At 42.3% G+C, this 23,305-nt stretch overlaps 2 protein-coding genes across 3 annotated transcripts in view; one reads left to right on the top strand and one right to left on the bottom strand.

Moving 5' to 3' along the window:
- The first annotated feature begins 336 nt into the window (after nucleotides 1-336).
- On the top strand, nucleotides 337-5,560 carry nup88 (nucleoporin 88). Its single transcript, XM_088346348.1, has 3 exons — nucleotides 337-1,317; nucleotides 3,036-3,609; nucleotides 4,863-5,560. The coding sequence occupies exons 1-3, from the start codon at nucleotides 365-367 to the stop codon at nucleotides 5,481-5,483; spliced, it is 2,148 nt and encodes a 715-aa protein (XP_088202474.1). The 5' UTR covers nucleotides 337-364; the 3' UTR covers nucleotides 5,484-5,560.
- Nucleotides 5,561-12,929: 7,369 nt separating this feature from the next.
- The window catches only part of ehd2b (EH-domain containing 2b), a 29,540-nt gene continuing 19,164 nt past the window's right edge, over nucleotides 12,930-23,305 (bottom strand). For both annotated transcript variants that reach the window (XM_088345718.1, XM_088345717.1), the window contains 4 exons: nucleotides 19,741-19,964; nucleotides 18,548-18,736; nucleotides 18,233-18,397; nucleotides 12,930-16,836 (listed from right to left, as the gene is read on the bottom strand). In XM_088345718.1, coding sequence (XP_088201844.1) covers nucleotides 16,276-16,836; nucleotides 18,233-18,397; nucleotides 18,548-18,736; nucleotides 19,741-19,964 — 1,139 coding nt within the window. In that variant the 3' untranslated portion in view covers nucleotides 12,930-16,275. The remainder of the gene's footprint in view (nucleotides 16,837-18,232; nucleotides 18,398-18,547; nucleotides 18,737-19,740; nucleotides 19,965-23,305) is intronic.

The following is a 23,305-nucleotide window of genomic DNA, read 5'->3' as shown; positions in this document are numbered from 1 at the left end:
CTCCATTTTTGTCTTTTGCATTTTCCCCCTTTTCATTCTTTCTTTGCAAAAGGTTGCACAAAACAATAAAATGGTGCGGTATGGTCACTTTGCGTCTGTAATTTATAGTCTCTGGTACTTTTAACAACCCACTTTTCGGCTGCTTTAAACAATAAAGCAACATTTCGTGGTCAAATAATACACACTTCCCCTTTAAAACAATAACAAAAACATCTGAGGAGTCGTTCGGGGATCGAAAGAGTCCATTTTAATGAGCTTAGCCAAAAAAGACAGTTCTCCAAAAAGACCCGGATTTCTTAGCACTAAGCTTTATAATTTCCGGTCTACAAAGCTCCGCCTCTTCCGGTTTTTGCGCAGTGACAAGATGGCGTCTTGCGGTACGGACCGCTGGCTAACTGCCTTGGCAAATCACGACATTTTCAAGAAAATACGCGACAAATTAGTACCAGAACCCCAAATTTCCGAACGAGCGGTCGCTAAAAACCTGACATTCTGTCTAGGAGCCGACTTTTTCTTATGGGACGACATAGACCGCGTGTTTTACACGACTAGCCTGCGCCAATTGAACGCCACCGAGGAGCAAAGCGGGAGTTTCCAGACGCTCCTCTGCATCAACCCGCCTCGATTCCCGGTGTGCCAGCTCCTCCTCAGCCCCACGCACAGCCACGTCGCGCTGGTGGGCAAGCGCGGCGTCTCGGTGCTGGAACTCCCGCAGCGATGGGGCAAAAAGTCCGAATTCGAAGGTGGCTGCGACAGCGTCAACTGTAAGATCATCCCGTTAGCTGAGCGGTTCTTTACCAGTTCAACATCGGTGAGTCTCCGCCAGGCAGCGTGGTACCCGTGTGAGACCGGGGAGCCCCTGCTGGTGTTACTCACATCCGACAACACGATCCGGTTCTACGCTTTGAGGAATCCCCAAGCTCCCGTCAAAGTGATCCCGGTGTCGCAGACTGATGACGACAGCAGCATCGGGGCGCCGACGAGCTCCTACGCGGCGTCCCTGGGAGAGATCGCCGTGGCTTTTGATTTTGGTCCTGTGTCTTATGTTCGAGAGAGGCCCGTGTACCCACTTTACATCCTCTACGAGAACGGTGAGACGTACCTGTGCCAAACCAGCCAGGTAAACAGAGTGAGCGTGGGCAAACGCGTGGGCCCTTTGCCCATGTACCCGGCAGCAGAAGACAACTACGGCTACGACGCCTGTGCCATCTTCTGCCTGCCCAGTGTGCCCAGCATCCTGGTCATCGCCACGGAGACGGGCACGCTTTACCACTGTGTGGTCCTGGAATCTGAAGAGGATGACGACACGGGGCCCAGGTCTGGAAGATCATCAAACACTCAAAAAATACTTCTACAGAAATACAAGAAAAATACTACACAATAACTACAAAACTAAATATCAAAATTGTGCTTGAAAACGGGGACCTCGTATATTACTTTGCTTTCGTTCTGAAATAAAAAAAATAGTATATAATTACTGCTAAAATACGGCTACAGTAATACTATACTAAAAATACTTCTACGGAATTATTTACACAAAAATACAAACAAAAAAGATAACTACAGTAATTTTATAAAATACTAAAGAACATATACAGAACTACTATGGAAATACTACAAAAAATCTACTAAAATACTGCTTGTAATATTAAAAAAAAAAACTAATCGAGAAATATTACTACAAAATTACTACTACAAGAAAAATACTACACCTATTGCGATACTACAAAAATTCTCTTATGGAAATATCACAAAAATACTACAATAATTAAACTACAGTAACACTGTACTACGACTACTATAAATATACTACAAACATTATTATATGGAAATATTACAAAATACAATGGAGATAGTACAAAAATACTAATAAAAACTAAATACCGCAATACTGCGAAAATACTATAATCATAAAACTAAAAATAAAAATACTACAGATATACAACAAAAACTACTTTGAAATGCAACAAAAGTACTCCAAAATTACTACTAAGGAAATACTTCATAAAAATACTTCAGAAGTACTACAAAAAACTCCAGTAACACTACAAAAACACTACAGAACTTTAATACACAGTAATACTTCAAAATTAAATATCAATCTAAGTGCTTAAAACAGGGAGCCAATATACTATTTTGCTATAATTATGGTTGTTTCAAAACTAATTTGATGAAACTAATCGATTTCAAAAGAAGTATAACATTTGTGAACAAGGACTTATTTGTTAGAATTTTTTTTAAAAAACTTCTAAAACCTCTTACAGTAAATAAATAAGAATTTCAACACAACTAACATGACGAATCTTCCACTTAAACCCATATAAAGGTACTTAAATAGCTCCCTGAAACATTTTACAACATCTGAAATAAATCAAATACAACCAACATGACTTAAATTAACTTAAAATAAAAGTGCAACGGATTTTTCAACAAGGCTCGCAAATTGAAAAATGTGGGCACCCCGGTTTTAGAGCCAGATTGATGAACTAATGTTATGATAAGAGCTCATCACTTTCACTTTAGCTATAGCATGCTTTTTGTGCTCTCTCAATCACAGACACACTTGATTGATGAACTAATTTTATGATAAAAACTAATGTATCCGTCTCCACATGAACGTTTCTTTCCAAAACAAGTTACACTTTTTACGCTGTATCTTGATCACAAACACGGTCGTGTTGAGACACGTAAGCTGAGCTGCCGCTCTCTCCTGCTTCTGTGGCTCCGCCCCTTGTCGCTTATCCAATTAGAAAGTGCGGGGTGGGTAGCAGGAAGGAGGAGGAAGAGTGGGAGCAATAAAAGGTCTCTGGTGCGTGAGACCTAATAATCGGCTTGTCAAATGAAAAAAAAGGCTGATACCGATATCTGAAATTCCCAAATATCGGTGCTGATCATCTGCCCGTCCGATAATCGGTCGACCTCTAATTTAAGATTTAATGAGACTCTGGCGGGACCACTAAAACCACAGTGGCTCGCTACAATCTTCCTATGTATGGGAAACACTGCTGTAGGTTAATGTCATTTTGCCACTGTAGGTTGCAAGCGAGCGGGATGCCCGCCCTCTACGTCTTCGAGTGCGTGGAACTGGAACTGACCCTGAAGGTGGCGTCGGGGGACGAGGCCGAGCCGGACTTCACCTGCCCCATCCAGCTTCACCGCGACCCTCTGTGCCCGCGCCGCTACCACTGCACGCACGAGGCGGGCGTGCACAGCGTGGGCCTCATCTGGCTGGACAAACTGCAGGAGTTCCTGGGGGCCGGAGACGACGACAAGGACGGCCTGCCCGAACTGGGGTCCGAGAGACGCTGCGCCGTGGAGCACATCGTCTGCACCCGGCCCCTCGTCACCAGCCGGCCGTCCCCGGTGCAGGGCTTCCTGGTGGTGGCTGACCTGGCGCTGGGCGCCACCATGGTCTGCGTCAGCGCCACCTACGAGTGCATCCTGCTCCCCCTGCTGAGCTCTGTGCGGGCACCCTCCCCTCCGCTGCTGTGCACGCAATCCAATCTGGCCTCGGCCGGCTCGCCCCTGCGCGGACTTTCCGGGAGCTCCTTCGAGCAGCATGTCCGCAACATCCTGGCGAGGGGCTCGACCAACCCGCTTCTGATCAAGGCAAGATTTTTCCATTGAAATGTCTGTATTGTCATTGGGCGGCAGTGGCTCAGGAGGTAGAGCGCTCGTCTTGGGATCAAGGGATCCCAGTTCGAATCCCGGCTTGTCCGTGTTACATGTCGAAGTGTCCTTGGGTAAGACACTGAACCCCTAATACCCCCAGTAAGCAGGTTAGCGCCTCACATGGCTGCAAGGCCGCTATTGGGAAATGTGGAGCACATTGTAAAGCGCTTTGGGAAGTCATTGACTTGAAAAGCGCTATATAAATGCAGATCATTTCATTTCATTTCATCTTGAAAGTATTTGTTTTTTTGGTTTGCATGGACCTCAACCAGTTTTCAGAATATTGCCGTTATCAATAACACTGTTACGCAACGGCAATATATTTTCATTAACGTGGTAATCTAACTCATTATTTCTTCCGCCGTTCCCCTTACTGACAGACAAAAGTCGTGCATTACTTAACTGTTCAGTTTCAAACAACTTGAAACAAAATTTCTAGCTATTGCTGGTAATTCATTACAATAGGATCAGCAGGCAGAAGCAGTGTCTGAAATAACTTCTGCCCAGACGCCCGGGGCGTGCACCTTTTAGGTCGGGCGTACAACTTACAAAACGTCTCTGCCCAGGTGGCCGCTAACTTTTTCTCATGACTTTCAGACACTGGCAGAAGCTTGCTTATTTGGACTACTGTAGCTAGGAAATTCAGCAAAAACATCACTTTTTATATTAAAAAAAATAGACCATCTTACACATTTTTCAATAATTTTCTTTTACGGTTAATATAAAACTAAGGCAACATTTCTTATGAGGTTTAACTCCCAAAATAAGTCGGTGTAGTTTAGTTATATATACACACCGTAATACTACAGATATATATATATACTACAGATGTATATACAACAAAAAAAATCTACTTTTGAAATACAACCAAAGTACTGCAGAAACACTAAGAAAAATACTACTATGGAAATACTACATGAAAATGACTTCAGAAATACTACAAGAAATAGTACAAAAAACTACAGTAACACTACAAAAAATACAGTAATACTAATAAGTGCTTCAAACAGGGTCCCAATATACTATTTTGCTGTAATTATGGTCGTTGGAAAACGAATGTAGGTTTTAGATCAGGGGATGGTTTAATGATAGGCTGTGGTTTGCAGTAATCTGTAGTCTCTGCAGCCATTTGAGACTCCTTGTGATGAAGGGGCGTCACAAATAAACATGACTTGACTTTTTTTCCTCAGGCGGGCGACGGGGAGCCGTCCCCCCAGGAACGCCTCCAGCTCCTGAGCCGAGCCACTCAGGTGTTCCGCGAAGAGTACATCCTGAAACAGGACATGGCCCGCGAGGAGCTCCAGAAGCGCGTCAAGCTGCTACGAGGTCAACGGGCCAAGCAGCTGGAGGAGATGGCGCAGTGTCGCAACGAGCGGCTCGCTCTCCGAGAGGAGGCCGAACGGCTGGCCGACAAATACGAGGACGCCAAGTACCGACAGGACGCGCTGGCCGGGCGCGTCAAACGGGTGCTGGGCAGCCAGCAAAGCCGCCTGCCTATTCTGTCCAACAGCGAGAAGGACATGCATAAGGAGTTGCAGGCCATGGGGGAGCAACTCTGCCATTTGAACATCTGCATCAAACAGCTGAAAATGAAAATGGAGTACCAGAAGACGCAAGTGGATAAGGACGGACCCGCTGGCGGAGCCACGGCCAGCCGGGCTTCCCTCTCGCTCAACGGGCCGCAGAAGAAAGTGGTGCAGGAGGTGCTTCGTGAAGAAGGCCAGCAGATCGCGGACATGATGAAGCGAGTCAAGGAGATGTCCCAGATTATCGCTCTGAGGAGCTCCGACTTGTATTTGAACAATAGTTGAGATGTTGCCAGTGTTCAGGAGCGGTTTTGTTGTTGGTGGTTATCATGTAGAATAAATATGTTTTATACTCATCAAAATTCATCCGTCCATTATGGGTTTTATCAGTTCGAACAAATCAGAGTCCGACTAAAAATTTCGAGAAATTCTTGCTTCGCCGTTCGGTCAAAAAATCATAGTTCGAACGCCGGGGTGGATGTTTCAAATCACATTTTTTACTCCTTTTAATTTTCTCAGGTGCAATTGCACCTCCAATACACTAGGGGACGTCCGAGAATAAACAAGTGTGCAGCAAATGAGCCGAGTTACAGAATTTCACCACACCGATGAAGCTGCAGCCACCAGAGTCATCATGACTTTAATTACACTGTCATGAACCTCTTCCGAAAATTGTTAAAAAGAAGGCAGAATCAAGTGTCATTGGATAGATATTTTAAGAGAAAAGGACATCCTGAAGCCAGTCATCCGTAGAAAAGAGATTTGAATGTGTGAGCACCCCTCAGACCGAAGAGCTCCCTGAAGTTTTTATGGAAGGGGGCTCTCCTTCCAAACAATAATTTTCCTTCCTCCTCCATCCCTCTCACCGTCCATCTTTGCCTTCTGCTGACCACCACAAAGGTAAAGAATCTTATTCATAATTCTTTTCTTTATCCTTTTTTTTTTTTTTTTACAAGTTCATGTTAGCGTAATCTTTCGTTTGTGTCTTAAAGGTAAACAAAGGTAAACATTCAGGGTGTTGGAACGGATTAAAACGATTTACATTATTTGTAATGGGAAAAAATGATTTCTGTGTTCGAACAGGGTTCTGGAACGGATTATGGTCGAGAACCGAGGTTCCACTATATTAGGAGGAGGCTGATAACAGATTTCTGGGGCCCATCTTCATTTGCTTTTAAAGGGTTAAAAATTGGTGTAAGAAATCTTTAATTATGCCAAAAGTAACAAAGAATATTAATTCTAAATTCAAACAAAACATTTCTAGCTTTCTGAAACCTTTTACAGTAAATACTGTGATAATAACAAAATTGTATGCAATTATTATTAATCGAGCATGAGAGGTAACAAACGTGTGAATTATAATCTCTGCATCCGACTGAGACAGCATAAGGCGAATTCTAGCAATGTTGCGAAGATGGAAGAAAGCTCTTCTAGTCATATTCTTAAAGTATGTTTGAAAGGACAGATCGGGGTCAGATATGACACCTAAATTTTTGACTGAGTCACTCTGGGTGATATTAATTTTGTCAATGTTCAGAGCCGTTTTTGAGAACAAGTCACGCCATTTAGATGGACCGAGAACTAGCATTTCGGTCTTTTCAGAGTTAAGGAGCAAGAAGTTGAGTGACATCCATTATTTTATCTCTGTGAGGCAGGCTTCCAAATTTCCACAGTTTAGTGCGGCAGAGTCCTCCATCGGAAGATATAGTTGAGTGTCATCTGCGTAGCAATGGAAACTGATATTATACTTGCAAATAATATCACCTAATGCTGAAAAGAAGGGGGCCAAGTACTGAACCCTGCGGAACACCACAGGTAACACTAAAGGGCATTTCGCCATATTTAACACAGTGCGTCCTATCTGAGAGGTAGGATCTGAACCATAAGAGGCCGGTTTCTGAGAGACCAATCCATTTTTCCAACGTTCTAGTAAGATATTATGGTCCACAGTGTCAAAGGCAGCACTTAGGTCCAGCAGCAGCAAGAGTGATGAAGCGCCGGAGTCCATTGCCGGTAGAGGATCATTGGTTACTTTAATCAGGGCTGTCTCGGTAGAGTGGTTAGCCCTGAATCCTGATTGGTTGATTATTCATTTAAAAAATGACACGCAAAATAAGACTCTCCCACTTAACAGAAGCTAAAAACTCAAAAACGATCTAGAACGTCTTTGTACACGTTTAAAGAGATAAAACTCTACACTTTCATGTTTTTCTTTCAAACGCTAGAGGTCACTGCTCCCCTACATTGTTCTCGTCACGACTTCCCCGACAGGAAGGAATTTCCTCTGTGATTGATGGACGGACTGTTGTTAATGTTGACTTTGCAATCTTCAGGAGGAGGTGCGTTTGTTTGTCGGGCTTCCCTTATGTCATTCACACCCTCGGTGTTTCAGAGAGTGCAGTGTGTTTATAGAACATTCTTCATCGTGAGTTCCTTTCGGGCGCGGAAGAAGACATTTTCAAGCTTGGGTTTAACCTGTCGATAGTCTGTCTTGCGTTTGTGCAGTTTTAGCACCCTCTAGCGGCCATGTTTGTATTGCAACGTGTCAATTGAGCACCATTTGTACCTGGCACCCCACAACCAGTCTATAAATTCCTTATATGTGCTACAAAACGAAGAGTTGTGAGCATTCGAGGGAAATTTAGGTTCGTTTAAATAAAAAATTATATTTCGAAATGCTGTTACATTCCTAAAAGTAAGAACATACTCATCAGCCTTTTTGTAGAACATCTATATATCTACCTTGGTCATATCCCTCAAGAGGGGTGACCAACAGTAAGACAAACAGCTTTTACTGGTTTACCCCTGCCGCATCATACAGGTGCCCTGCCCATCACTTAGAACACATGTGTCAAACAGGCGGCCCGCGGGCCAGATCAGGCCCGCTAAAGGATTGAATCCGGCCCGCGAGACAACACTCAGAGAAGCGCAAGAGAAAAACAAGTTTGATGTTGCCAAAGCCAGGTGCCTCTCTGTATTTATTTCTCTCACATTCTATCTCTCTCTCTCTCACCCCCTTTCTCCCACTCTGTCTCTGTATCTTTATCTCTGTGTCTCTTTTTTACTCTTCCTTTGTTGCTCTTTGTCTCTTTCTCTCTCTGTGTCTTTTAACCTCTTTTGCTCTAACTTCCTTTTTTTCTTTTCTCTTTCTCTCTTCATACCCTTTGCGCTTTCTTTTCTCTTTTCTCTCCTTCTGTCTTTCTATTTCTCTTTGGATTTCTTTCTTCCTCTCCCTTTCTTTTCCCCCTCTCTCACGACTTTTTATCTTTTGTTTCTCACGCTCTCTCCCTCTTTCTTTTTTGTTCCGCCCTCTCTCCTTTTCCCTCCCTCTTTCTCTTATTTCTTTATCTCTCTTTTTCTTTCTCTTTAATCTACTAGTCCGGCCCCCGACAGAATGTTTGTTCTATTGTGTGGCCCCCGAGTTAAAATGAGTTTGACACCCCTGCCTTAGAACGTGTCCAAACATCCCACCTTGATATGCTTCTTACAGAGCCCCTTCTTGGTTTTCCAGGCTGCGTACTTCAGGTCGTTGTCGTGTTTGAAGACCCAGCCATGACCCATCTTCAATGCTATGACTGAGGGAAGGAGGTTGTTCCAAAAAATCTCAAAGAGAGAGAGAGAGAAATAAATACAAGTACAGTGTCTTTGTTCGAGGCACCTGGCTTTGGCAACATCAAGTGGACATATTTCAACCTGCAGCTTGTTTTTCTCGTGCGCTTCTCTGAGTGTTGTCTCGCGGGCCGGATTCAATCCCTCAGCGGGCCCGTTCCGGCCCGCGGGCCGCCTGTCTGACACCTGTGAATTAGACCATAGATTTGATATACTGAATCACTCATTTGTATGTCCTCTATATACCATTATCCCTCACAAATCTAAATCTATTTCCATGTGAATTTGTGAATTTCCCTGCGGGGATGAATAAAGTATCTATCTATCTATCTATATCTATCTATATGTAGTTGTTATGGGGCTTCCGAATTACTGATAGATCGCCAACATTTTGCATCCACTCTTTCAAGGTTATCGATTTTGGACACCTTGATGCCATAAATATAACTCCATATGATACTTGAGACCCTTTTCTACTGTCTTTTGAGATACATTTGCATAATAAGGAAGAAGTGCGGAGTTTGTATGTTCTCCCCGTGCTTGCGTGGGTTTCCTCCGGGCACTCCGGTTTCCTCCCACATTCCAAAAACATGCATTTCAGGTGAATTGGCCGGTCCAAATTGTCCCTAGGTGTGACTGAGTGAGTGAGTTGTCTGTCCCTGTGTGCCCTGCGATTGGCTGGCAACCAGTTCAGGGTGTCTCCTGCCCACTGCCTGATGATTGCTGGGATGGGCTCCAGCACCCCCGTGACCCTACTGAGGATAAGCGGTGCAGCTAATGAGATGAGATGAGGAAGAAGTGATACGGCTATGCTATCAGGGCAGGGTTGGGTAGGGTTACTTTAACCCTGCTTATACCATCCCTGATCTAAAACCTATGAGGGCAAGGAAAAACTCAAAACCTATATTGTTCAACATAATGAATGTGTCACTATTGAATTATTAGATTATTTACTAAAAAGATGAACAATATGGATGGTCTTTTTGACAGAAAGGAAACTCTTCTGAATCAATGTGAGCGATTTCATTTCAAGACAATGTGTATTGGTCAACAAGTCAATTTCAAGACCTTCTAAAAGGGAGAAATGCTCTGCATTTCTGTAGCGCTTTTCAAGTCAGAGAAGCCCTCCCAAAGCGCTTTACAATGTGCTTCACACTTACCCATTCACACACACTCACACACCAATAGGGAGTCAGCCATGCAAGGCGCCTACCTGCTTATTGGGGGCATTAGGGATTCAGTGTCTTGTCCAAGGACACTTTGACAACCCAAATACTGCAAATTATACTTGTAGCGATACCTAAAAAACACTTCTATGGAAATATCACAAAAATACTTCAACCATAAAACTACAGTAACACTGTACTACAAAAATGCTACAGAAGTACAACGGATATACAACAAACATTATAATGTGGAAATACTACAAAATACAACAAAGATACCACAATACTAAAAAATAATACAAAAAGTACTATAATCATAAACTACTGTAATGATACAAAAATATTAGATATACAACAAAAGTACGACAGGAATATTAGAAAAATACTACTATGGAAATACTACATGAGAAATACAGTAACATTACAAAAACGACAGAACTTCAATAAAAATCCGACTTCAATATAATCTTTTAAATGATTGTACATCGAGAATGCTTTTGAAATTTTGTTCTCCAGAATATGCTTTTCGAGCATATTGTTAGCATATTTGGTATTGGAGTAATCCAAAAGTCATTGAAAGTAATCCAGTTAAAGTAACCCTACCCATCCTTTTATCAGGGATAACGACTAAAGTGTCGCTCGCTGATGTTTGGGCCGCCCTATTTGCTCAGCGTGTGATGCATGGATACTGTAACGAAAGTGGGCGTGGCTTAGCTCTCACTGTCGGATCTATGAATTGACAAGCAAGTTAGAAGAGGCGTGGCCTTTTTTTCTCTTAAAGGTACAGTGAGCCGAGCCTGCGAAGTTAAATTAACAGAGGCTTGGAAAAGAGATATAAATAACTTTGTGCTTGGCCCTCTACATTCTTCGCAAGTGAGTCATCTTCAAAGCCGGGGGAGTCTCAGTCGGGAGGATTGCTCCTGTTTCTCATTTGCCTCCCTTCTTTAAGGAGGAGGAGGAGGGGAAGGATCTATCTTCCTCTGGAAAAAAAAAAGGAAAATCTAAGGCAGGGGTGTCAAACTCATTTTAACTCGGGAGCCACACGATAGAACAAACATTCTGTCGGGGGCCGGACGAGTAGATTAAAGAGAAAGAAAAAGAGGGATAAAGAAATAAGAGATAGAGGGAGGGAAAAGGAGAGAGGGCGGGACAAAGAAAGAAAAAGAGAGAGGGGGAGAGAGCGTGAGAAACAAAAGAGATAAAAAGTCATGAGAGAGGGGGAAAAGAAAGGAGGAGGAAGAAAGAAATCCAAAGAGAAATAGAAAGACAGAGTGAGAGAAAAGAGAAAAGAAAGCATGAAGGGTAGTAAGAGAGAAAGAGAAAAGAGAGAAAAGAAAAAAAGGAAGTTAGAGCAAAAGAAGTTAAAAAGACAGAGAGAGAGAAAGAAACAAAGAGCAACAAAGGAAGAGAAAAAGAGAGACACAGAGAGTGAAAGAGACAGAGACAGAGAGTGGGAGAAAAAGGGTGGAAGAGAGAGAGAGAGAGAAAGAGAGAGAAATAAATACAAGTACAGTGTCTTTGTTCGAGGCACCTGGCTTTGGCAAGTTGACATATTTCAACCTGCAGCTTGTTTTTCTCTTGCGCTTCTCTGAGTGTTGTCTCGCGGGCCGGATTCAATCCCTTAGCGGGCCTGATCTGGCCCGCGGGCCGCCTGCCTGTTTGACACCTGTGATCTAAGGCAAATATACACGCGAGCGTCGTGTACATAAATAGTGCTGTGGATAGAGTCCACTTTGTGTGGCTGCTATCGAGATTCGGAAAACGTCGGTATGCTCGAGTGAGCCAGGGTTTGAGTGTTTATCTGGACGGAATGCGAGAGATGACATGCTAGCGCAAGCACATTGATGTAAATTCCAAAGGAAATTTCTTCCTTGCAGAGTAAGAAATTCACGCAATGAAAATAAAAATGGAAAATATGAAAAGTGCATGTTTGAGGAGTCCTTGCAGGCAGAGTTCCCTCTAAGCTGCGCGCGTGCGCAATTGCGCACTGCTCGCACATTCTCAGCGCACAAGAAAATCTAGCCGGCGCACAAAAATGAGGGCTCAAAATTACTAATTAAGAAGCGACTTAAGTCAAAGTGACAGTGCATGAAGGTCAAAATACACGGGTTCCCCTGACGTTGTGTCCTAAATGCGGTATTTTGAAGTCGAGTCGAAGTAAAACGAAGTTGAGTAAAGTTAGTAGAGTTTGTCGAGAACCGGCTTCTTCGGCTCGGCTCACTAAAAGGAACCGGCTCTTTCGGGTCCTAAACGGCTCTTCATGTTGTTTTTGCTTCTTTAATCCCAACATGACCAAACATTATGTAAAATTATGCACAAAATGACTTAAAGGAAGGGAGGAATAGAACAAAAAAGAAAAAAATACCAAAATGAAAAAGTAGTGAAAAGCTGAGAAAAAAAGAAAAGAAAGAGTAAAAAAGAAGAACAATTTTAGAAAAAAAGCCAGAAAAAAAGAAAAGAAAGAAATGTAAGAAAAAAGTAAATAGAGAACAAAAAGAAAAAAGTAACAGCTCTGAACAAATAAACACAATGAGATTTTTTTAAAGGAATTTTTAAAAAAGTAGAAAAAAAACAAAGGAAAAAAGAAGAAAACGTTTGTGTTGCATTCAAATAATTTCCAATTATATCAAGTGAATCTTGTTGCCAACATTGTACTTCCACTAAAAATGTGATTAAGTACAGTTCTGTATCTTGCAACCGACTAAATAAGCCCCCAAAAATGTTAATATTATGCGATTTCAGGGAAGCTGTGTTTGTAATTCACACTTCAACAGCATTTTTCCATTTGAGAGCTTTATCGCCCCCTATTGGTTAGGAGTATGGCCCACCAAACATTGTGCCGATCCATGAAATTATTGTTTGGGCCTCATATTTCTTTTCACACTCCAGATTGCAAAAAACAAGTGAGTTTTCAGTGTAGTTACGTCTATAATCATAATGACAGTCCGAGACAAGATACATTCAAGTAACTTTATTGCTGTATAGACGAAATCAGGCCTGGCGGTGGCGCTGTGCACAGTAGTAGTAATAGTTCCCGCCTCTCTGTACGCTTTATTACAATCGTGCAACCGGAAGCTGCAACGACACACCCAAAATAATACACAAAACCAGAGCAAAATATATGAAAAATATGCTATTAAATGTGATATGCATAACATCTTGTGAGCTATAAGGAAGCAGCGTGCAAGAAAATGAGCTATTATACATCAAATATATTGTACCGTATTTTCCGCACTATAAGGCGCACCTAAAAGCCTTAATTTTTTTCTAAAGCTGCCTTATAATACAGTGCGCCTTATATATGGATCAATATTAAGTCATAAAGTCTTGCAACTAAAGCAAGCAGCCGCCAACTAGATTTTCCCCCAAAAGCGAAGTCGTCCGCGGTGTATGCTGGGATTTATATACCGGCCTTATATTTCCTAACCAATGTGTCAATCATCATTTGAACCAGTCACTATTGGCTAAAGTTATTCGGAGGTAAAGGGGGCGGATCCTTGTTATCATTTACAGGCTCGCATAGGCTAAAGGGGCGAAACAAAGCCTGCGATTGGCCGAAAAAGATGAATGTGAATCACACGTTGGGTTGCACTACGGCATAGAGAAAACACGTTTTACTATTCTGTATTTGTAAATATTTGACTCTCCTGGATTTACTACACTCACGATTGTAAGAAGACCATGGTTACGTATCATTAATGAATGTGAAGGCTGCAAGAGAACTTGGGTGAGCTATGCGGATTTATATTTTCCCGGTATCTTCTTTTAGAACGATCTTGATGTTTCTGTGACGAGTCTATTTTTAAACTAGACTCAATTCAAAGTGTTTATTGTCATATGCACAGTAAAGAACCCCGTTTCCCTGCACAATAAAATTCTTACTTTGCTGTCCACACAGTTGCCAGCAAAAAATAAAATGGACACTAAGAAATGTTTGTTTGGTGACATCGTACGGACACCGCATCCGCACGTGTCTCAACACATATTTGCTTCTTTGCATGCTTTGGGAATGTTAAGGGGGTAATAAGTTGGACTGAACCATCTGACTGTTTTGTCGACAGTCCCATTGTAGTGCCTTATAATGTGGTGCGCCTTATGTATGGAAAATATTGAACCAAAAACTAATTTTTGGGGGTGCGCCCTATAACCCGGTGCGCCTTATAGTGCGGAAAACACGGTATTCATTTACCAGGAAACAACTTAACCAAATCCATCTGTACTTTTTATCAGGTAAAACAACAGAAAGTATCGAAAAACGCTCCCTTCAAGGAATCTGGGAACATAAACACTTCACGATTTTTTGGCAAGGATATGTTCTTATCACAGCAGTGAAATTTCAAAATTCCTATCGGTCTTAAAATGCACCAAGACATAAACGTCTCTGTTCTTAGGTTGGTTACACGCTCCAAGAGAGTAAACTGTATGTATCTTTGATATCTCAGCAGCAAAATATTTACAAAAATACACCTCTGACTGCAGTGCTTGTTATGGATATGAGCTGGTGCATCCAATGACGTCAAAGTTTCTGTTAACCGATGCTCTGCGGTGCACAATTCAGATTAAGATTTTGAATTTATCGGATGAATGAGAGAGAGAGGAGCACAAACGTGTCAAAAAGTATTTACATTTATCAATCCCTTTTCTATTAGTTCATCAATTTATTATTACCAGCTGTCCATTCATTGACCTATCTGTTCATAAAACTATGACAGAGACCCCTTTGCTTCCGAGATGTCTTTCTAGCAAAAATCTCGCCGGACATACGAGAGAAAATTCCAAGTTTCGAGAATTTTTAAATGCTAACACTAAAGGGCTGAGTGCTAAATAACAAAAAAAAAACAAAAGTTAGCAAATCGATTTCCCGCCATACAGCTCTGATCCCACACTATCGTGTGTTATCGTGTGCACTCTTGTGCTCCCTCACTCCTTCACCACCACACCTACAGCCCTGTTAGCAACCGCCACCTTTTCCCATGTAAATTATCCTAATAAACTCACAATTTCTTTAGTTAATAGTGTCTGAAACTCGTGACGAAAAGTTACCAGCCAAAAAGTTGCCTGCTCCATTTTTCCCAACTTGAAAAACAATAAGACGACTCATCGCAAAAACAGCCCGTTGTTGCAAAGTATTAAGGATCGATAATAAGAATATATAACAGATCAACACTTTAAAATTAAGTTTATTATAAATCTACTTATAACGTTCATTGCATGTATATGACATCGCTGTTTTCCATCTGCCATCAGTATGTACCTGTATTGACTCATCTTCCTTCATTCAATGTTTGTGTTGCGTCGTCTGGTACAAGCCACGTGAACTCCTCTTTCCACCATGCTTTTAATGTACGTTTACGTTTTGTAGCGTCATCAATTTTGTTAGCTTCTTTTGAATCTTCCTTCTGGGGCTGAGGTTTTGGCTTGATTCCTAACCACTTCTCCATTTTTCTTGTGTTCTCTGCGCGTCTACTTTGGAAAATGATATGCAAATGAGACACCTTATAACGCTCGGGAAAGTCTGGAAGCACCAAGTTATTCAATGCAGGCTTCTGATTGGCTGCCGAGTATGCAAATTGCCAGAAACCGAAAATCCGAAGTTTCCAAACCGAACGAAAATTTCTAAATTGGAATAAAGCAAACGTTTGATTTTTTAAAAAACGAGAGATTTTTTTTTTTTCTTAAGAAAGTTGTCGGCCACCCGGGCGGAGACGTTTTTAAAAGTTGTACTCCCGACATAAAAGATGTACGCCCCGGGTGGACGTTATTTCTGGCACTGGTTAATATAATGATATTTATCGTGTATTATTGGATTCTTATATTAAGTTACTGTTTGGACGTGTTTTAGTGATCATAAAGATGTGTTTTATAGATATTTAGGATTAACTGATTGATTTTTGGAGTCCGGGACCGGATAAATTGGTTTTCAGTTTTATCTTATGGGGAAAATTTGCTCGAGATACAAGAAAATTCTAAATATGAGCTTAATCCAGGAATAAATACAGGGGTCACTGTACTTCACTTTTCGCATTCTTCCAACTGGATAAAATCTTGATTTGCTAATAGGATCATTTAAAGTAACATATCACAACTGTTCCTGTTGCTCTGCTGTCAACCATTTTCCTGTTGTTTATATCAATCAATTCTATAAGGAAGTACAAGGAGCATGTCTGTATCGTCCCTGTCCCACATAGATGGCATTACTGTTTGCGTCCACCAACTAGTCTAGCCACCAGCCTATCGATTGATAAATGAATCTTTTCACGCATTCATCCATCCATCCATTCATCCGTCACCCATCGATGGTTTCACGCCTCGGCGCAAATCGGCCTGCGCTTGGAGGGGGGCACCAGGCGGTGGGGCAACTCGGGTGGCAGGCCGTGGCCTTCCAGCTTGACCTCGATCAGGTGGCTGGCCAGGGCGAACTCCTCCTCGTCCAGCATGCCGTCCCGGTCCACGTCGGACAGCTTCCAGATGCGACCCAGAACAGAGTTGGGCAGGCGGGAGCTGACCATCCAGTTCTTGGCCTTGGTGCCGCTCAGCTTGCCCTCGTTGGGCGCCAGGTTGTAGAAGATCTCGTCATACTTGGGCTTGTCCTTGGTCACCACCCACTTGTCGGGTTCATCCTCGCAGCCTTCGACCTCGTCCTCGTTCTCCTCGCCGAAGGGGTCGCCCTCGCCGAAGGGTCCGGCCCGGGTGCCCAGGAAGGCGCCCCCTTGCACGCCGGGCTGGTCGCCGGCCTCCAATTCCTCCTGGCGCAGGAGCGGCATCAGCTTGGCGATGTCCACCGACAGCAGCTCGTCCAGGGCCGCCATCAGGTTGGGCTTCAGGGTTTTGAATTTGCTGAAGTCGTGGACCATCAGTTGCTCCTGAACACCAGTAGTTTCAATCAGTAAGTTCAGCCTGCTCATCCGGCTGATCAACATCATCCATAAATCATCCATAAAAACAAAATATATTTTTTAAGACATTTGTCTGCTCTCCAGACAACAGCAAATTATGAAAAAATAATGATGCCAAAGCCTGTGTCCCCTCGCAATAAATATACGGTACCAAAGTTCCTTAAGATACTTAAGTAACTTAAGATGAAGAGTTATTCTGTAAAAATGTCACAAAATACTGCAAACAAGAAGTAGATGGATGTATTTAACTGTGCTCTGTGTGAAGAGATCCGCCAACCCCTCCCTCTCAGCCAATTGAATTGCTTTAGGTTCTTAGGTTGCATTTTGGGTGTGTACTGTTTGTTCTTTGGGTTTTCATCATGCGACAAATAGGTTCCTAACCCCTTTGTTAGACCAGGAGTTGGGAACCTTTTTGACTCGAGAAGATGAAAAAGGTTATTTTGTAAAAACGTCACAAAATTCTGCAAACAAGAAGTATATGAATGTATTTAACTTCTGCACAGAGGGCACTGGGCGAATAAGGCCTTGCGCTATGTGTGAAGAGTTCCGCCCACCCCTACCTCTCAGACAATTGAATTGCTTTAGGTACTTAGGTGGCATTTTGGATGTGTACTGTTTGTTCTTTGGGTTTTCAACAGTGAACATATTTTGTTAAATGGCTTTCATATTCAGGATTCCATAGTCGCAGCAAAAATGGGGTCTGCTGGTGTAACACCATGACTTTAAACTGCAGTTAAGACTGTCATATATATTCTGGACCATGACCTTCTCAATAGAGTCTTGGTTTAACTTTGCATACACTAAAAATGAGATGGCATGAAGAAAATTAGTGTGGGCCGTATTTCCTCTTCCAACCAGATGTACTTATTAAAAGAGCAATACAAGGCTTGCGAAAAATAGGTTCCTGACCCCTTTGTTAGACCAGTAGTTGGGAACCTTTTTGACTCGAGAAGATGAAAAAGGTTATTAGAAGAGATCCCCCCACCCCTACCTCTCAGCCAATTGAATTGCTTTAGGTGCTTGGGTGGCATTTTGGATGTTTACCGTTTGTTCTTTGGGTTTTCATCATAATGTGTCTCAACAGTGAACATATTTTGTCAAATGGCTTTGATATTCAGGATTCTATAGTCGCAGCAAAAACGGGCTCTGCTAAGGTAACACCATGACTTTAAACTGAAGTCTTGCTTTAACTTTGCATACACTAAAAATGAAACGGCATGAAGAAGATTTGCATGGGCAGTATTTCCTCTTCCAACCAGATTTACTAATGAAAAGAGCAATATAAGGCTCGAGACAAATAGGTTCCCGACCCCTTTGTCACACCATCCATTATTTAAAATATCCATCCATAAAGCCAGCTGACCTGCATCTTGGCACAGTCAGGAAAATCTCCAGCAGAGATGTTGTGCTGCAATTGAATCTTGGAGAAGATGACGGGCAGTTGGTAGATAAGGTTCTTCTTCTTGTTATCCTTCCTGAACACTGACGGCATCTCCTGCTTCAGGTAGCTGATGATGTGAGCGTGTACCTAAACATGAACCATACGGATTTCTTAAGTAAGCTGATCTTCATCCTCCATCCAGATGAAAATAAATCTTCACAAGAACAAGGATTTGAACCGGGCAGATGTTTTCCCACATTCCTCACGCACAGTCAATCTCTATAAACAAAGACCCACCCGGACCAGGCGTGCTCTCTTCACGAGGTCGTTGAGCTTGCGAAGCGCCGCATGGCGAGGGAGGTTCTGGATGTCCGTGAACAGATCCTCCTCCTCAAGCTCAAACAGCTTGCGGTTATCCGGCACCATGAGCGGCTCGGACCAGAAGGAGCCGATGTAGACCCTCAGGACCTCGGGGGTGCCGAACACCTTGAATGAATGAATGAATGAATGAAAACTTTATTCGAACATCAAAATGAAAACAGAACAAAACCAATAACTCAACAACAAAATAATGTTACATAATATGTTCGAAAAGGGGTAGTAAGAAGCAGATGCTTATATTCCCTACCCCTTCATCTTCCCTATTAAATACACCAATGATATAACAACAATTTTAATTTTAATAATAACAGTTATGATATAAGAATAGCAACAATAACACAAAGTTAACTAGACGCACTATTCCCAATCTCCCGCACCACTCATACCCCATTTTCTTCATCTCTGTATTCCGCCAGGAATGTTTCTTTGTATTTAAACAAGTGAATAGTTGGACATTGTTTGATCCCGTCTTGTAAATTGTTTGACTCCACACACAGGCACACACATACTTTTCCTGGTGGTTCTCACCTTTGGGATTATGAATTCACTAAAGCCCCTTAAGTTATAATTTCTCTCTTTCCGAATGAATAATTTATGGATGTTTTCTGGCACTATGTTTTTGTTGACCTTGAATAGTAGTTGTGCAGTGAAAGATTTGACTAAATCATATAATTTTAATCATGTTGACTGCAGGAATAAAATATTCGTATGATCTTGCTATCCTACCCTGCATATGATTCTAATTGCACGTTTTGGAGGGATAAAAAGGGGCTGTAGTGAACTTTTCTAATTATTTCCCCAGACTTCTGCACAATATGTTAAGTTTGGCAGAACTAGAGAACAATTTAATAAATACAATGCATTATAGTTTAAAATGAATTTATTTGGCTTTATTAATTATTGAAATGCTTTTAGTTTGTAAGTGTCTGATGTGTGTTTTCCAGCTTCATTTATTGTCTATTATGACCCCTAAAAACTTACATACAGCGTCTATTGCAGCACCATCCATTTTTACTTCTAAGTCTTGATTTGCCTTGCGATTACCAAAGAATATTACTTTGGTTATATTTGAAATCAAAGATTACTTATTAATTTTAGATATAATTTACCTTGCCCAGGGACCACATGAGGGCACCGTAAACCCTCATGAGCTGTTGGGTTCCCACCATGTCGGCCTTATTGAGGACCACACGGAGCTTGTCCTCGTTGCCCTTCAGGGCCCCGATAGCCTCAGAGAACTCGTCCGAGATCTCCAGCTTGTGGGCGTCGAAGAGCAGGATGATGCGGTCCACGCGCTCGGCGAACCAGCGCAGAACGGCGGGGAAGTCGTAGCCTGCGGGGAAGAGATGTTTTCGAAAGTCAGAACTGGAAAACTCAAAACCTAAACTTAAGTTATTTCAACCGGCCAAAAGATTTGATTCGTTTGATCCATAAGGACTAAAAATTCTTTCAGTTTGGTGCAGGGACCCCAGCGTTGTGCCTGCGAGCAGAAGGTAGCCTCCTAAAAACCCCTGAGTAGCCCGCAGACAGACCAGTTCTGCAAAGAGCTTACCTGTAACGGTTGACATGGCGCTCAATTGGCCCCGCCCGTGGGCGCCAGCTGCAGCTTGTTGACGGATTGGCTCCCTGTCAGTATTTAAACTCCAGTCAGTCCCCTTTTGTCGGTCCGTCTGCGAATCTCCGTTTTTACACGGCAAGCCCTTTTTCGCCTGTTCTGTGTTTTTGCTCCTGTTTGTCTCCCGCTAAGATCTGTTTGATCTCGACCACCTCTACTCTCCTCTCCTGGTTTTCGACTTTTTTCCGTTCCCGACACCGCCATCGCTCGCCACGGAAGTCCCACTTCCACGTCTGAGCAACCTACTCCCCTGCATCCAGCGATCTCCGGATCGTGTGTGCGCTCCTTTCCCTTCTTCCCAATAAAACTGTGAGTAACGTTACGCGAGTGGGTCCTGTGTCTCTTCTGGTGTTGACATTACCAGTGATGGGTCATTGTGATGTTCCAGAAAATTTGATTATCTAACTGGCATGAGAAAGCATTGACCTGCTTTAAATACATAAACAATCCTTCCAAAATTCCTACTACAATTAGCTTATAATTGACATATGTAAATCACTAAGTGCCCTTCATGTCAGGACCAGAACGGAATCAGGACCCAATTGCGTAACGTTTACCACAAGTTTTATTGAAAGAAAGAGGAAGGGCCCCGCTCACAATCCGGTGTTGGCTGGACGTGGTCGGGATCAAAACAGGTCGTAGCCGGAGACAAATGGGAGCAGAAACGGGACAGGCAGGAGTCAGGGTCAAAAAAGGCTTGCCTTGTACAAACAGAGGTTTGCAGATGGACTGACAACAGGAGATTGACAGGACTGGGTTTGAATAGGGACAGGGAGCCAATCAGAACCCGCAGCGGTTGGCGTCAAATGAGCGGGCACATCAGGAATCATGACACTTCAGGCAGATGTTTTAGTTGTTGGCTGAACTTCCTAATAATTAATAACTGCTAATAACATGGTAATAACATACTAATTTATTATTTGAGTCATGCATATTAAACTGGAAGCTACTGTTTTTTACTCATTTGCAGGAAAAGACTATCAGCTTCAAAGTTGTTGGTGATCCCTAATGTAGTGTTATTTCATTTTTGTCATGTTTATTAAAAGTCAGTCCTTTCCATCGACTACCATAAACGTCAAATGGTTAAATCTATTTTTACTACGCACTTTTTTTTTAAATTAAAAAAAAATCAAGAACAGAAAACATAAAACAAGTATGTTACAAGTTCAAGGAAGCATCAGCATCACCAAATTGTGCTCACAGCAAAAATATTTATGTATTTGAAAATTCTAAATAATTTACATATTTTCAAGGTCAGTCTTTTTAATTACATTTTTTTAACTACATCTTTTTTTCATAATTCATATTCTTTCCATGCCTAATTGGTCATGACTACTGATGTGACTCAGCTGTGCCCGCTCCTTTGGCGCCAACTGCTTCCGGTTCTGATTGGCTCCCAATCAGTATTTGTACCCAGTCCTGTCCGTCCCCTTATGTCAGTCCGTCTGCGAACCTCAGTTAACACTAGGCAAGCCTTTTTCGACCCTGACTCCCACCTGTTTTTTGCTCCCATCCGTCCCCCGGCTTCGACCCGTTTTTAGATCCTGACCACGTCTACTCTCCCGCCCCGGCTATCGACCTCCTTTTGTCCCCGACCACGTCTTCTCTCCTATTCTGGCTTACGACTCGCTTCCGACCCCGACCAGGTTTTTGCTCTCCTGACCCGTTTTCCGTCCCCGACTCCGCCATTGCTCGCCACGGAAGATCCACTTTTGCGTTCCGAGCACAATCTAAGTATCAGAGCGACCTGCTTCCCGCGTCCAGCAATCACCGGATCATGGGCGCAACCCTTTCTCTTTCTTCCAATAAAACTTTTGAGAAACGCAACGCAAGTGGGTCCTGTCTCCGTTTTGGTCTTGACATAATTGGGTTTTCTTTAGCTAATCAATCAATTCGGTAGCCTAAATTTGATTCAACCTACTGCCCAAAAAGGCCGGGTTCGGCTTCAGCACCCACGCCCAAATAAAGGCATAAAAACCGAAAGCATAACTTCACAAAATGTTCTTGTTTGTATTAGTTTGTTTTACCAGTGTCGAAATTCATGACGTAATGCTGTTGATGAAGTCCATTTTTTGTAACGCTACCAGATGGAACATTCCACTCATCCTGCCACACAGTTGGAACATTAATAAACCACCTCTACACTATGTGGAAACAACAACATGATGTCATCTTTTTGGATGAATGTCTCGTGTGACCAACGAAGCATGTAGCAATAATGTGTGACTGGCAAGACTGTGTGACTTTTAGCACTCGTTTCTCAACAGATGAGATTCAGGCTTCGTACGTTTCTTCATTTATGGCGCGGTCTATAGAGTCAGACTGCCAAGAAACGTGACCATGGCAACAATTTCAAGCGTCTTCAAGCACTTCATTTAAAATTCAAGCATTTTCAAGCATTTCAAGCACACGTACGAACACTGGCATCAACAGATGAGATTCAGGCTTCGTACACCTTTTTCATTGGAAAAAATTCAAGCACTTTCAAGGCCAATTTTTCCAGTACCTTCAAACTAAGAAATACAGCGTCGATTTAAGGAACGTTTCTTGTTCCTTTGATGAGTACATATCTTGCTGCTGGCACATACTTTGTGCTATTTTAAACTGTTCCTAGCTATGATCTATGATCTTTTTGTGTCATTGGGCTGCTGTAAACTGACATGAATTCTGCCATTCTCCTTCAACAATGCACGCGCAGCTTGGGTACGTCACACTTGGGATTGGCTCCAGCAATGCCAGAGGTCCTCGGGAAGTTATAATCCAACCAAATGCAAAAAAATAAAACAAAATTAAAGTTAATTAAATAAAAATATATTTTGCTTCAACGCACAGCACTTTGAGATGCTTGTGAAGATATAGTCCAAAAGAATGACTGATTAAAATAAAATAAACATATATTCAAAAAATATTTCTAATTAATTTTTAAAGGGAAATTATGTATTAGATGACCCTTAGATGTTAATGTATTGTGGCCTGACACCAAAAACTAGCGATAAAAAGCACAAAGGAGGAATACAAACTAAAGGCGCTCAAAGAGACCAAAACACATTTTTCATTGT

This window comes from Urocampus carinirostris, chromosome 10, assembly GCF_059441175.1.
Source record: "Urocampus carinirostris isolate Australia breed hairy pipefish chromosome 10, RoL_Ucar_1.0, whole genome shotgun sequence".
Taxonomy (NCBI): domain Eukaryota; kingdom Metazoa; phylum Chordata; class Actinopteri; order Syngnathiformes; family Syngnathidae; genus Urocampus; species Urocampus carinirostris.
Note: the sequence above shows the minus strand (reverse complement) of the source record. Positions and strands in the feature narration are given on the sequence as shown.